This window comes from Gymnoscopelus microlampas (assembly GCF_963454915.1).
Source record: "Gymnoscopelus microlampas genome assembly, chromosome: 9".
NCBI lineage: Eukaryota > Metazoa > Chordata > Actinopteri > Myctophiformes > Myctophidae > Gymnoscopelus > Gymnoscopelus microlampas.
Window position 1 is genome coordinate 19,743,063 of NC_139946.1, and position 15,099 is coordinate 19,758,161.

At 44.7% G+C, this 15,099-nt stretch overlaps 1 protein-coding gene across 1 annotated transcript in view; it reads left to right on the forward strand.

Annotated features, from left to right (window-relative positions):
* Positions 1–1,012: 1,012 nt before the first annotated feature.
* The window catches only part of LOC311052780 (matrix remodeling-associated protein 8-like), a 32,643-nt gene continuing 18,556 nt past the window's right edge, over positions 1,013–15,099 (forward strand). Inside the window, exon 1 of the mRNA XM_084067986.1 lies at positions 1,013–1,106. Coding sequence (XP_083924112.1) covers positions 1,070–1,106 — 37 coding nt within the window. The 5' untranslated portion in view covers positions 1,013–1,069. The remainder of the gene's footprint in view (positions 1,107–15,099) is intronic.

Below are 15,099 nucleotides of genomic sequence, written 5' to 3' on the forward strand. Positions count from 1 at the left end.
AAAATTCAGTTACATCATTCAAACTGCCGTTTTAGCCTATGTCCAGTGGTGTAAAGTAACTAAGTACAATTATTCAAGTACTGTACTTAAGTCAAATGTTTAGGTATTTTCATTTTACTGCATTCTGCACAATGAGTACGTTCTACTTTTGGTACTTTAAGTACATTGATACCAATACTTTTGTACTTTTACTCATATTACTTATATGTCTCCATCGATCAGAACAGAAGCATTGGCTCATCACTGTGGAAATAGATTAAACTGCAGGCTTAAGTAGTGTAAGGAGTAGTAATGTGATCAGTAAACCATTGGTTCTCAAAGTGGGGTCCGGGGACCCCCAGGGGTACTTGAGGGGGTTCCAGGGGGTCCCCAGCTAAATGATGGACAGGAACCAAATGGACCCTTATGGGTCTGTAACTGAGAGTGTACAAATGGAACCAAATGGACCCTAACGGGGTTCCATTTGTACACTCTCAGAGTTAAATTAACATTGGTTTTACAATGTGAATTGGGGTCCCAGAGGTATAAATGCCATTAAATGGGGGTCCGTAGCCTATAAATGCATGTCAAACTGGGGTTCCTTGAAATTAAAATGGTTGAGAATCATTGCTAGAGAGCCGTAAAAACCTTCTCTTATTGGGGACGGGGTCCCTGGCTTATCTTTTCAAATGGGGGTCCGCGGGGTAATAAGTGTCAATTAGGGGGTCCTTGACATGAAAAAGTTTGAGAATCACTGCAGTAAACTATCTGATGATGTGCAAGCTCACATAAGCGCGTCTGTTTTGCAGCATGTGCATGCTGATGCCTGCAAGGACGAATGCCAGCCAGCCATGAGAATGAATGAATAATCTACCAGTAACCAGCCCCCCTCCGGAAATCTTTTGATTTCAGAAATGCAAATGAGAACCAGACATCATGAACATACAAGCTGGGGTCCTCGTGGAGCAACTGAAAGTGAAACTATGCAGGACCCGAATTATACTTTAGTACCCGGACCGTATCTAACCACACCAAGAGACAGAACGCTGAGGAGTACGCTGAGGAGTAGTCGTTAGTGTCTGATTCATATATGAATCAGTTTGTTTTCGGAGTTCTTCATAACAGAGGTAAGCTACTATTTGTGCCACTAATCAACATTTAGGCTGCCGTAATGTGTTTGTGTAACCTATAGGTGTAACTGGTTGGATTATGTGGATCTGCTGAATATTATAGCTGACGTTTGATGTGATTTTTTGCTTTGTTCGTACACTACAGTAGTCTACGTCGGTGTCATGAAAATAGCAGATCTACAAGCTCACAACGCCTTTGTGAGCATTGTGAGCAGCTGTGTTCCGTCAGCAACGATAAGGTGGCAACAATAAGACTTCCGGTGGACGATCTCTTCAGAATAAGAGTACCCTCTAGAGCAAAAAGGAGCCATTGAAAAACGGTTAATTTGCACATTAAAACTATAAATTCAGCATTTAAACGACATATTATGTTTCTATACAACACATATTATGTTTCTGTGTAACAAAAAGGGATTTAAAACATTAATAATTTATATAAATGGATAAATGCTGTTCAAAGGAGTGCATAGCCTATACAAATTGGACACTGCACAGGAGACGGCTCCGCGAGGCAACACTTTGGACATACGCACGCGTTCAGGGAGACCTCCTCTACAATACCACACTGTCCGCTAAGCGGGAGAGGTGTAAAAAAAAGTGTGGCGGGCCGTCCAGTGAGGTCAGAGGTCACAAAAGTGCCACTTTTAGACAATAGTGGGCGCTGCACAGGAGACGGCTCCGCGAGGCAACACTTTGGACATACGCACGCGTTCAGGGAGACCTCCTCTACAATATCACACTCTCGGATAAGCCCGAGAGGTGTAAAAAAAAGTGTGGCGGACCGTCCAGTGAGGTCAGAGGTCAGAAAAGTGGCAAAAAGTGCCGCTTTCAGACAATAGTGGGCGCTGCACAGGAGACGGCTCCGCGAGGCAACACTTTGGACATACGCACGCGTTCAGGGAGACCTCCTCTACAATACCACACTCTCGGATAAGCCCGAGAGGTGTAAAAAAAAGTGTGGCGGGCCGTCCAGTGAGGTCAGAGGTCAGAAAAGTGCCACTTTTAGACAATAGTGGGCGCTGCACAGGAGACGGCTCCGCGAGGCAACACTTTGGACATACGCACACGTTCAGGGAGACCTCCTCTACAATACCACACTCTCGGATAAGCCCGAGAGGTGTAAAAAAAAGTGTGGCGGACCGTCCAGTGAGGTCAGAGGTCAGAAAAGTGGCAAAAAGTGCCGCTTTCAGACAATAGTGGGCGCTGCACAGGAGACGGCTCCGCGAGGCAACACTTTGGACATACGCACGCGTTGAGATAGACCTCCTCTACAATACCACACTCTCGGATAAGTGTTGTGCCCACTATTGTCTGAAAGCGGCACTTTTTGCCACTTTTCTGACCTCTGACCTCACTGGACGGTCCGCCACACTTTTTTTTACACCTCTCGGGCTTATCCGAGAGTGTGGTATTGTAGAGGAGGTCTCCCTGAACGCGTGCGTATGTTCAAAGTGTTGCCTCGCGGAGCCGTCTCCTGTGCAGCGCCCACTATTGTCTGAAAGCGGCACTTTTTGCCACTTTTCTGACCTCTGACCTCACTGGACGGTCCGCCACACTTTTTTTTACACCTCTCGGGCTTATCCGAGAGTGTGGTATTGTAGAGAAGGTCTCCCTGAACGCGTGCGTATGTCCAAAGTGTTGCCTCGCGGAGCCGTCTCCTGTGCAGCGCCCACTATTGTCTGAAAGCGGCACTTTTTGCCACTTTTCTGACCTCTGACCTCACTGGACGGTCCGCCACACTTTTTTTTACACCTCTCGGGCTTATCCGAGAGTGTGGTATTGTAGAGGAGGTCTCCCTCAACGCGTGCGTATGTCCAAAGTGTTGCCTCGCGGAGCCGTCTCCTGTGCAGTGCCCACTATTGTCTGAAAGCGGCACTTTTTGCCACTTTTCTGACCTCTGACCTCACTGGACGGTCCGCCACACTTTTTTTTACACCTCTCGGGCTTATCCGAGAGTGTGGTATTGTAGAGGAGGTCTCCCTGAACGCGTGCGTATGTCCAAAGTGTTGCCTCGCGGAGCCGTCTCCTGTGCAGCGCCCACTATTGTCTGAAAGCGGCACTTTTTGCCACTTTTCTGACCTCTGACCTCACTGGACGGTCCGCCACACTTTTTTTTACACCTCTCGGGCTTATCCGAGAGTGTGGTATTGTAGAGGAGGTCTCCCTGAACGCGTGCGTATGTCCAAAGTGTTGCCTCGCGGAGCCGTCTCCTGTGCAGCGCCCACTATTGTCTGAAAGCGGCACTTTTTGCCACTTTTCTGACCTCTGACCTCACTGGACGGTCCGCCACACTTTCTTTTACACCTCTCGGGCTTATCCGAGAGTGTGGTATTGTAGAGGAGGTCTCCCTCAACGCGTGCGTATGTCCAAAGTCTTGCCTCGCGGAGCCGTCTCCTGTGCAGCGCCCACTATTGTCTAAAAGTGGCACTTTTCTGACCTCTGACCTTACTGGACGGCCCGACACTTTTTATTTCACACCCGTCCGGCTTAGGGGCACTTTTCTGACCTCTGGCCGCACTGGGCGGCCCACCATTTTTTTTTCTATCAAGTTCAGGGGCGCTCAGTTATGGAACAGCACATATACTACAAATCTACCAATATGTCTTTAATCTTTTCTTTTTATACTGTGTCCATGTTGTATGTATGTCGTTAAATAATACACGTTTTAAATGTATTTTTCTGATTACATTCTTATTTGTATTGTATTTTATTTTTTAAATAGGTGAGATCAACTTAATAAACCCTATACTTTTTTTTAATTTTTAATTTATATTACCTGCACTGCATCTACTATTATTATTTGTAGCATATTTATTGTTGCTTTTATCATTGTTCTTTTGCTCCTGCAAATAAACAATATTGTATCATAATAATTTTCAAAAAGAAAATACATATATCTAACACACACGAAATGAACACAATATCCAAGTGCAAAACAGGATCAGAAACTGTGCACATTTAATGGGGATCAATAGCCAATTCAAATCTGGAACAACCTCACTTAGAAGTGCTATAGTAGGCCTACATTGGTTCTCAAAGTGGGGTCCGGGGACCCCCAGGGGTCTTTGGGATGGTTCCAGGGGGTCCCCAGCAAAAGTAGTTAACCACTTTATCCATTTATAAGTTCGCTATTTTAAATATAGCAGATCTACAAGCTCGCAGCGCGTCACTTCGTGCCGTGCTGCGAGCTTGTAGATCTGCTATTTTTTAACATTTTTGAATAATCTTGAAATAATTTTGAACTTTTTCATTTGCAACACAAATCTTCTCTTCTGGGGGTCCCTGGCACAAGATATTTTCAAATATAATAATACAAATAATAATACGATACAATAATATAATACAAATATATATATCAATTTGGGGGTCCTTGACATGAAAAAGTTTGAGAACCACTGCTCTAGTTTAAGCCATTTAAAAGACATACATCATAAATGTATTTTTTCAATAAATGTGTGTCTTTAAAAAAAAACTGGCAATTAGAAGTGTTCTAGAATGCGCCATTTAAAAGACACACATCATAAATGTATTTTTAAAATAGATTTGTGTCTTTTAAAAAACATTACAATCTCGTGATCTTATTTTGAAGGCAACCGGAAACCTTATTGTTGCTAGCTCAAAAACCGGATGTCCTATCGTTGCTGACGGAACGGAGCTATTGTGAGCCATACAGCCGAGTAGTGGTGTAAAGTAACTGATTGATTGATTGATTGATGTACTTTATTTAGTAAGACATGAGAACAACAGTACATGGAAGTACAAATTCACAATACAAGGTCTACTAAACTGGAAGACTCATAAAAGCACAGAGCTTGTTGGTTTCAAATGAGTTCCCCATGCACACAAATCATGATGACATATGAGAGACAGACAGATATACACAACTACTATAGAATGTCATACAATCAGTTTACAGGTTACTGGTATGAAGAGTGAGAAATATGTACAAAAGGAGAAGGAGAGAGGGGGGGGGGGGGGGGTAGGGGGGTAGGTTAGGTTAGGACTTAGACAGGGGCCATTTTCCAATTGCAGCCTCCTGAAGGTGTATCTTTAGGGCTGTTTTGAAAGAGAGTAGGGTTTTACACTCCTTTACTCCTTTTGGTAGGGCGTTCCACATTTTTGATGAATAGCATGAGAACGAGTTACTTCCCTTTGTTGAGCCAAAAAAGGGTTGGACAAGGTTTGTGGAGCTGCCTCTGGTATTGTGATCGTGGACATCATTAACATTTTGGAAGTATTTTGACAAATACAGGGGGATCCCAATGTTGTGATATATCTTGAAGACCAGGCCCATAGCAAGTTGCTGTACTCTGTCCGCAACCCTAAGCCATCCAATCCTATCAAAATGATCAGGGGTTAGATGGATTTTGTAGTTGAGGCCAAGAAGTAGCCTTACAAGTTTGTTTTGGGATGTTTGGAGCCTTGTTTTTAAGGCCTTGGTGGTGTTGTGATACCATGAAGTACATGCATAATCGTAATGACCTTGTATGAGGGCCACTGCAAGAGTCTTCAGAGTCTTCTTACTGACTTTACGATCAATACTCCGCAAATAGCGTGTTTTTTTGTGGACCGTTTTGATCGTTTTTTCAGCATTTTTGTCACCAGAGAGGTCAGCCTCCAAGATAGAGCCCAGGTAGGTAATTTCGTTTTTTCTTTTGATGATATCATCACCCGCTTTGATCGTGAAGCTCTCTGCCTTTCTGAGGTTAGGAGTGGACCCAAAGAGGATGCATTCCGTTTTGCCCAGGTGTAATGAGAGCTTGTTGTCGGAGAGCCAGATGCAGATCTTGTTGAGTTCAGAGCTGAGAGTTTTCTCAACCTGCAGCCTGTCCCTGTCCGAGACTAGCAGGGCCGAGTCATCTGCGAACAGGAACAGGTTGCAGTCGCAGGCTGACGACATGTCATTCACATATATCAGGAACAGTAAGGGTCCTAGTATACTTCCTTGGGGAACACCACAAGTCACTGGGAGGGGGGGGGGGCTGGGTGCCGTTTACTTCCACCACTTGCTCCCTCCCTTCCAGGTAGGATCTCATCCAGTTCACTGACGTGTCATCAAAACCTATTGCTCTGAGCTTATTGATCATAATCGCGTGATTAACGGTGTCAAAAGCCTTCTGGAGGTCCAGCATGACCATGCCGCAATATTTGCCCTTTTCAATCTCTTGTTTGATAGAGTCGTTCAAATAGAGAAGGCATGTGTCAGTGGAGTGGTTTGTTCTGAAGCCAGATTGGAACTAAGTACTGTTGTAGAAATTCAAGAATTCCTCGGTGAGAGAATGAAGTGTTAATACTGAAATATGGTTTCAGTAGATGTATTAAATACAACAGATGACAATAATATAACAATAATGCCTATGAACAGAGAGGGAAAGGGGGTGGACAGAGATGGAGGAAGGGAAGGAGGACAGGGTTAAAGGGAGCTCCGTTCCGTCAGCAACGATAGGACATCCGGTTTTTGAGCTAGCAACAATAAGGTTTCCGGTTGCCTTCAAAATAAGATTGCGAATTTGTAATGTTTTTTAAAAGACACAAATCTATTTTAAAAATACATTTATGATGTATGTCTTTTAAATGGCGCATACTAGAACACTTCTAATTGCCTTTTTTTTTAAAGACACACATTTATTGAAAAAATATATTTATGATGTATGTCTTTTAAATGGCTTACACTAGAGCAGTGGTTCTCAAACTTTTTCATGTCAAGGACCCCCAAATTGATATATATTTGTATTATAGGCTATTATTGTATCGTATTATTATTTGTATTATATTTGAAAATATCTTGTGCAGGGACCCCCAGAAGAGAAGATTTGTGTTGCAAATGAAAAAGTTCAAAAGAATTTCAAGATTTTTCAAAAATGTAAAAAAAATAGCAGATCTACAAGCTCGCAGCACGGCACGAAGTGACGCGCTGCGAGCTTGTAGATCTGCTATATTTAAAATAGCGAACTTATAAATGGATAAAGTGGTTAACTACTTTTGCTGGGGACCCCCTGGAACCATCCCAAAGACCCCTGGGGGTCCCCGGACCCCACTTTGAGAACCAATGTAGGCCTACTATAGCACTTCTAAGTGAGGTTGTTCCAGATTTAAATTGGCTATTGATCCCCATTAAATGTGCACAGTTTCTGATCCTGTTTTGCACTTGGATATTGTGTTCATTTGTGTGTGTTAGATATATGTATTTGCAGGAGCAAAAGAACAATGATAAAAGCAACAACAAAATATGCTACAAGTAATAATAGTAGATGCAGAGCAGGTAAGATAAAAAAAAAAAAAGTATAGGGTTTATTAAGTTGATCTCACCTATTTAAAAAATAAAATACAATACAAATAAGAATGTAATCAGAAAAATAAATTTTAAACGTATATTATTTAACGACATAGGACTACATACAACATGGACACAGTATCAAAAGACATATTGGTAGATTTGTAGTATATGTGCTGTTCCATAACTGAGCGCCCCTGCACTTGATAGGAAAAAAAATGGTGGGCCGCCCAGTGCGGCCAGAGGTCAGAAAAGTGCCACTTTCAGACAATAGTGGACACTGGACAGGAGACCGCTCAGCGAGGCAGCACATTGGACATATGCACGCGTTCAGGGAGACCTCCTCTACAATACCACACTCTCCGCTAAGCCCGAGAGGTGTAAAAAAAAGTGTGGCGGACCGTCCAGTGAGGTCAGAGGTCAGAAAAGTGGCAAAAAGTGCCGCTTTCAGACAATAGTGGCCGCTGCACAGGAGACGGCTCCGCGAGGCAACACTTTGGACATACGCACGCGTTCAGGGAGACCTCTTCTACAATACCACACTCTCCGCTAAGCGGGAGAGGTGTAAAAAAAAGTGTGGCGGGCCGTCCAGTGAGGTCAGAGGTCAGAAAAGTGCCACTTTTAGACAATAGTGGGCGCTGCACAGGAGACGGCTCCGCGAGGCAACACTTTGAACATACGCACGCGTTCAGGGAGACCTCCTCTACAAGACCACACTCTCGGATAAGCCCGAGAGGTGTAAAAAAAAGTGTGGCGGGCCGTCCAGTGAGGTCAGAGGTCAGAAAAGTGCCACTTTTAGACAATAGTGGGCGCTGCACAGGAGACGGCTCCGCGAGGCAACACTTTGAACATACGCACGCGTTCAGGGAGACCTCCTCTACAATACCACACTCTCCGCTAAGCGGGAGAGGTGTAAAAAAAAGTGTGGCGGGCCGTCCAGTGAGGTCAGAGGTCAGAAAAGTGCCACTTTTAGACAATAGTGGACGCTGCACAGGAGACGGCTCCACGAGGCAACACTTTGGACATACGCACGCGTTCAGGGAGACCTCCTCTACAATACCACGCTCTCGGATAAGCCCGAGAGGTGTAAAAAAAAGTGTGGCGGACCGTCCAGTGAGGTCAGAGGTCAGAAAAGTGGCAAAAAGTGCCGCTTTCAGTACAGCTTGTGCCTGTGTACTGTTGACCGCTGTTCTTTTAACCTTTTTGTTTTTATGTTTTATGTTGCTACCTTTTTATTAGTTGAGCACTGTTTGGTCAGATGCTACAGCCCCTGCGGCTATAAACGTTACAACAAGCTGTCTAACCAACCACAGGTTTAATTCGGCTACGGCCTGAGACAGATAAGATACTTGGCTAATAGTTATACTGCAGATTGGCACTTAATTGATTGCTGTCTCTTTTTGTGGTGTTCATGGCTTTTGGCCTTTTTGAGTGTACATTTGCAGTGATCTTTAATGCCAAATTACACATGGCTCTGAGTGTTTATATCTTGCTGATTTGCAGTGTTTAACTAGTGTGTACAGACTTCAATGAGTAGGCCTACATTTCAGTACAGCTATTTGGCCAAGCTTTTTGTCTCTTTAGTAGCCCTATGCACTTTAGTACTGGTTGACATGTGGACAGAGTTTTTAATCATTAAAGCTACCAATACATTGTACTTTATCGATTGTGAATAAATATATATTTTGCATTCCAAACCGACCATTATTTGTTCACTCAAACTGAACGCTTACCTTTGGGGAAGTTAACTGGATATAATAACATGTACCTCGGGTCTCCCACCCTGTAATTGGGAGTGGCGTAGTCACACGCATGTATAAAGGAGTACTTGGGGACTCCATTTGGTTACAATTGGCCGGAGTTAATGCCCACTCCACTTCGATTACCAGCTATTAAAGACCTAGGATCTGCATTTACTACTGCATCGACGTAAGCACAAAATGGCCGTTTGTCCATCATTGATATCCCTAACTCCTTACGTTCTTGGCCCCTAATATATCTACTTCTCAATCTGTCCTTTGTGTGATATAGGTTGCCAGTGTAAACTATATGAAATATGCCCTCTTCGAATGAATGGAGAAGTATTTGGAAAGTCATCTCACATGAAGTGTGCAGGCAGCTGCCATTGACCGTGAGACATGGCTTGTTTGTCTGTCTAACAACAGCAGTAGAAAAGAAGTGATTAACAAAACGTAGTACACAGTACGGATTAGATTCCTTGACTTTTCTGGCAAATAGCCCTTGCCATTCAAACCTCTTAAAATGTCTACTTCCTTTTGGTCTGTAGGAGTGAAACATTTTCCAATCAGAAGCCTGCAAAGTAAAGCTAGCAGGTTCAAGGGCATCGTGTTTGAAGGGTCCTAATGTTGCACCAGGTCCCATGACACTCTGAACAGTACTAATATCTAGAGTCTGCATGTCATCCTGTTCATCTACAGGGCTCTCATGAAGTGCATGAGAGTTATTTATTTCCACAAAAGGCTCTTCGTCTTCGTCATGAAGTGCATGGGAATGGTGATCTATTTCTATGTGAATTTCACGTTCCACAAAAGGCTGTTCATCTACAGGGCTCTCATGAAGTGCATGAGAGTTATTTATTTCCACAAAAGGCTCTTCATCTTCGTCATGAAGTGCAGGGGAATGGTGATCTATTTCTATGTGAATTTCACGTTCCACAAAAGGCTGTTCAACTACAAGGCTGTCTTGCACAACCAACTTTTCCTCCTGGTGCACAACAACTGGCTTAGGCTGTGCCTGAACACAACAATTTTTTTCTGTATATAAAATCCCCTGTATCAATGCCTCATGATTGCAAGTGGTGGATAAACACGCATAAGTAAGGGTCTTAATTCTTTTTTTTGGCCTCACCCACTCATCATCTAGTGTACGTTTGGCATTTCTGTTGCCCACACGCATTTTCATGAGTGTAGCACATGTATTAGCTTGTAGAATCTCTCCAGTTCTCTTCTCGGCTTTATCTGAATATGCACTAATATTTTTCTTCTCTGTGGTCAAGGTATCACCAATATCTGGACATTCACTATTGTCAGCTATATCCTGTATGTGTAGGCTGTTACCAATATCAACTGAACAAGCACTCGTAACATGACTAGTTGTTACATTGTGGTTTTGTACAAGAGTTTTTTGGTCAAACAGATTAAGGAGGCCTTTCACATCACCTCTATTTTGTTGCCAAATGGATTGGAGCTTTCTAACAGAACATCTCTCTCTTTGTTGTGTACTCATTGGAAAATCAAGTTCTATGGCAACATCTCTCCAGAAGCTGCCACTGAATTCTGTGTGTTGTTTTTGCACTGCATGATGTATTGCTTTAGCAATGTTAAGATAATTCACAGTGTGTTTCTGTCTACCTTTGTCTGTAAGTCTTTGCTGCCACCACATAATTTCAACTTGTTAGTATCTGTACGATTTGTGACTTTGTCGTTCTTATCACTGGCAATATCACTAATATCACTAACCCCAGCTCCAAAAGCTTTGCCTCTCTTCCCCTGCCTCTCTCTGCCTCTCTCCCCCTACTCCCCGGACGACCCGCCACTTTTTGTTTGAGCCCCGTCCGGCTTAGCGGAGAGTGTGGTGTCGTAGAGGAGGTCTCCCTGAACGCGTGCGTATGTTCAAAGTGTTGCCTCGCGGAGACATCTCCTGTGCGGCGCCCACTATTGTCTGAAAGCGGCACTTTTTGGCACTTTTCTGACCTCTGACCTCACTGGACGGCCCGCCACACTTTTTTTTACACCTCTCGGGCTTAGCGGAGAGTGTGGTATTGTAGAGGAGGTCTCCCTGAACGCGTGCGTATGTCCAAAGTGTTGCCTCGCGGAGCCGTCTCCTGTGCAGCGCCCACTATTGTCTGAAAGCGGCACTTTTTGCCACTTTTCTGACCTCTGACCTCACTGGACGGTCCGCCACACTTTTTTTTACACCTCTCGGGCTTATCCGAGAGTGTGGTATTGTAGAGGAGGTCTCCCTGAACGCGTGCGTATGTCCAAAGTGTTGCCTCGCGGAGCCGTCTCCTGTCCAGTGTTCAATTTGTATAGGCTATGCATTCCTTTGAACAGCATTTATCCATTTATATAAATTATTAATGTTTTAAATCCCTTTTTGTTACACAGAAACATAATATGTGTTGTATAGAAACATAATATGTCGTTTAAATGCTTAATTTATAGTTTTAATGTGCAAATTAACCGTTTTTCAATGGCTCCTTTTTGCTCTAGAGGGTACTCTTATTCTGAAGAGATCGTCCACCGGAAGTCTTATTGTTGCCACCTTATCGTTGCTGACGGAACACAGCTGTTAAAAGCATGGAAGGAGGAGATGGTTGGAAAGGTGAACAGGGTCCGGTTGTCTCGGAAGGCAACGGGAGTCTGTGGTATCTGAAACCCACAGACTTCACTATGTTCTGATAAAGGTTCTATTGCTTTTGTAGTTGCCAACAACGCCATATTGTAGTCAGTTTGACGTTCCAGAGATGTGTATGAATGGTTGGATAATTAATTGAGGCATCACTCCGTCAGTGAGGTTTCTTGCTTAGTTCCCATTTATTGCATAGCATAGCACAGAGTAGGGGTGAACAGGGTCGGTTGACGCACCCATTTCTATTTCCCTCCCTGCACAGAGATTAATTAATTTCATGTAACCATACTTTTTTGTGAACAAGAGACACTTGTCCTCTCCCATTACCCGCAGTCCGTTTTAATTTTAGTGAAACGAGTCGAACGCAATCGGTAAGTAAAGTGACGTTGCGCTACTCTCCGCACACGGCCGCCAGTCGGGGCGAATGGCGCATACATGGGGGGCGGACGGCGCGGTCGGATGAAATGTCCAATAACAAGCACATAAGTTACATTTCTGGCATCTAACTCTCATTGATGCTTCAGTAGAATCCTCCGAGCAAATGACCATGCTGATAGTCAAATAAATGTATCATGTTAATGTCGCCTCTGACTGTTTCCTCAACTTTGTGCCAAAACATGCGCCGTTCGTCCCTCCCTGTCTGTAATGCACCGAGTCTGCGCCGTTCGTCCCTCCCTGCCCTCCCCGGATGTTTTGCTAGCTAGCACAAAAGCTAATGAATATTTTTCAATGGAACCTTCACTGAGAGTTAGCCCACAGATTAGCCTAACAGACAAAATCCATTTACAATCTTCACCAAATAAACACAGCAGTACAAATGGAAAACACTCAAATAGGGTATTTTTTACTACAGTGTGGAAATACACAAAAGTGGCTTCAACTCTGTCAATTTTGATCAGAACTGGGAAAAAAATTGTGTCTGATGTTTACGACCGAAGACGACGAGGGTGACGTCGCCGGATGTGACGATTTTGTAGTGTAGCATGAAAAAAGGTCCGTGCGCCAACCGCCCCCCTGCGTCAACCGACCCCATTCTCCCTACAAACAGCTTTCTATGGAGACCCTGAGGTCCCCACCATCGGCCCTTCGGCCCCTGAATAGCACATCACCCCCTAGCTTACATTTGAGTCAGTCTTTATAGCAGTGGTCACATTTGAGATCTAAAGAAGGTAGGCGGATCTTGTATGGACACCTTGAAAGGTGGGACCCCACCTCCCCTGGCCCACCACATTTGCAACTATAATGGGCCAGGAAGGGAAGGATGTCAGCCTTATGACAAATGCATAGACGCTCTGTCTCCCAGGTAAAACAAAAGGCAATACTAATTGTAGCCTACCCCCCACCCAACCAGGCTGGAGCCCACAAATGGTCGTCTCCTGTCTGAATCCACTCTTCTGTCTGTAGCCTACTTGTGAAGTAAACATGGCTTAGATTTGTATGTTATATTGTGAAATATACAACAAGTCTGACACAGATCTGTATGTTGGGGCAGCTTAAATACAGATTCTACAAGGATACATACACATTGTTAGGATAACACTGAGGACTGACATTCCTCTGTCTGACCAAAAGATGTGTTCTCAGCAGCACTTGAGTATGACTGTGTGGTGGTGCGGTGACGCCAGCCGCGCTTCAGAGAGACGCACCAGATTTCGAAGCGCGGCTAGCGCTTTAGCGCGGTTAGCGCAACTGTCTCTCTCTGAAGTGCGGCTGGCGTCACTGCAGTTGAGTATGGAAGGTCAATTCTGCCTGACTATGAAATGTGCTGCTCCACGCTCAGCGTTCAAGAGCAGCGACACTACCCTGACCAACTATAAACATGTGTTCCATTCTCATCGACTGAGAATGCAGGCCCACTGGCCACTGCTATGCCGAGGCCATAGTCACTGCCCTAGCCAGCATACTGATGCCTGATACGAGAAACATTCTCCTTGCGTTCATAAACCCTTATAACTCGTCGTCTTGCTGTCTAGGTCTGCCGCTTGCCTACAGAGGAATAGCTATTTGACCTTGCTGTGTGAGCCTGCTGCTTAATAAGTACACTGAGGGTGTACTAAACTCATAAGACATATTATCAGACTAATTTACTTTTCTTGGGACATTACATTCAGACAAATCAGCATACAGTCATATCTAACTATATAAATGGCGAGCGACTTCCGCACCCTCGGTGCGACACCCCACAGCTCTGTTATCGAATAAACAACGCACCGCCAGACCACATGTCGCCAACTGACTCGCCACGGCGGCCGCGCTGAATTTACGCGTCGCGTAGGGGACATCTCATTGCTCACTACACCTTTTCCACCGCGCAACATAATTAATTCTACTCACCAAATGTCGGACAAAACGGAAGGGGAGGCAGCTTCGTACCGTTTACCGTGCACACCACCGACACCGCACGGCGACGGGTTTCGCCGAAACAACACGAGCGGCCGCCATTGCACTCTGCCCATGTCCTCCACAACACCACACACACAGCTCCTTTGCTTCAACCCCCCCCCCCTTCTTACGTACCTCCTTTGTTCCACCCAGGCCGTTACTTTCACTTCACTCATGTCTCGATCACAATATGTCCGTCCTTCACGTGCCATGTTCATCCCAAACACAAAAACAAACAGCCACGGCCAGTCGGCCACAGCACAGCACGCTGCCCAGGGTAATCTGGTAAACAAACCTGGCTAGGTTCATGACACCACAGGACTCGACAGTGATGTCATCATTATGCAACCCGGAAGTACAAATACCAAGGATAGGTCAGTGATGTCAGTCGGGTTGCCAAGTTTGCTGCCAGGTTTTAAAAAACAAGCGACAGAAACAAGCAAACCGTGCATGAAAAAAAAAAAACTGCCGAAGGGGTCCGCCATGTTCCAGGGGGGTCCCCGGGGGTCCCAACACTCACAGGGGTCGGCGGACCACCAGGGGGTCCGCGGACCACCAAAGTAACAATCACTATTAACATTTTTTTTTTTTTCCCTTTTGGACACTTTTACTCCGGCGATTTGGGTACCCCAATATACACGCACCCACGCTGGGCCCCGTGCGCGGCTGGGGTTGAGGGGGGCGTAGCCCCCCGAAACTCTAGTATTGATATAACTGAAGCAAGATGAATACTAAATGCATAATCAATAATCGATAAATCAATAGCCTAAAGGGAATATAAATTGTATTTCCGTTACAAGTACATTTACTCAAGTACTGTACTTAAGTACATCTGAGTAATTGTTACTTTACTGGAGTATTTACCATTTTCAATACTTGACAGGTGTGTGTGTGTGCGTGCGCACGTCTGTGTGTGTGCTTGAATATGGAATACTAGAGTTTCGGGGGGCTACGCCCCCCTCA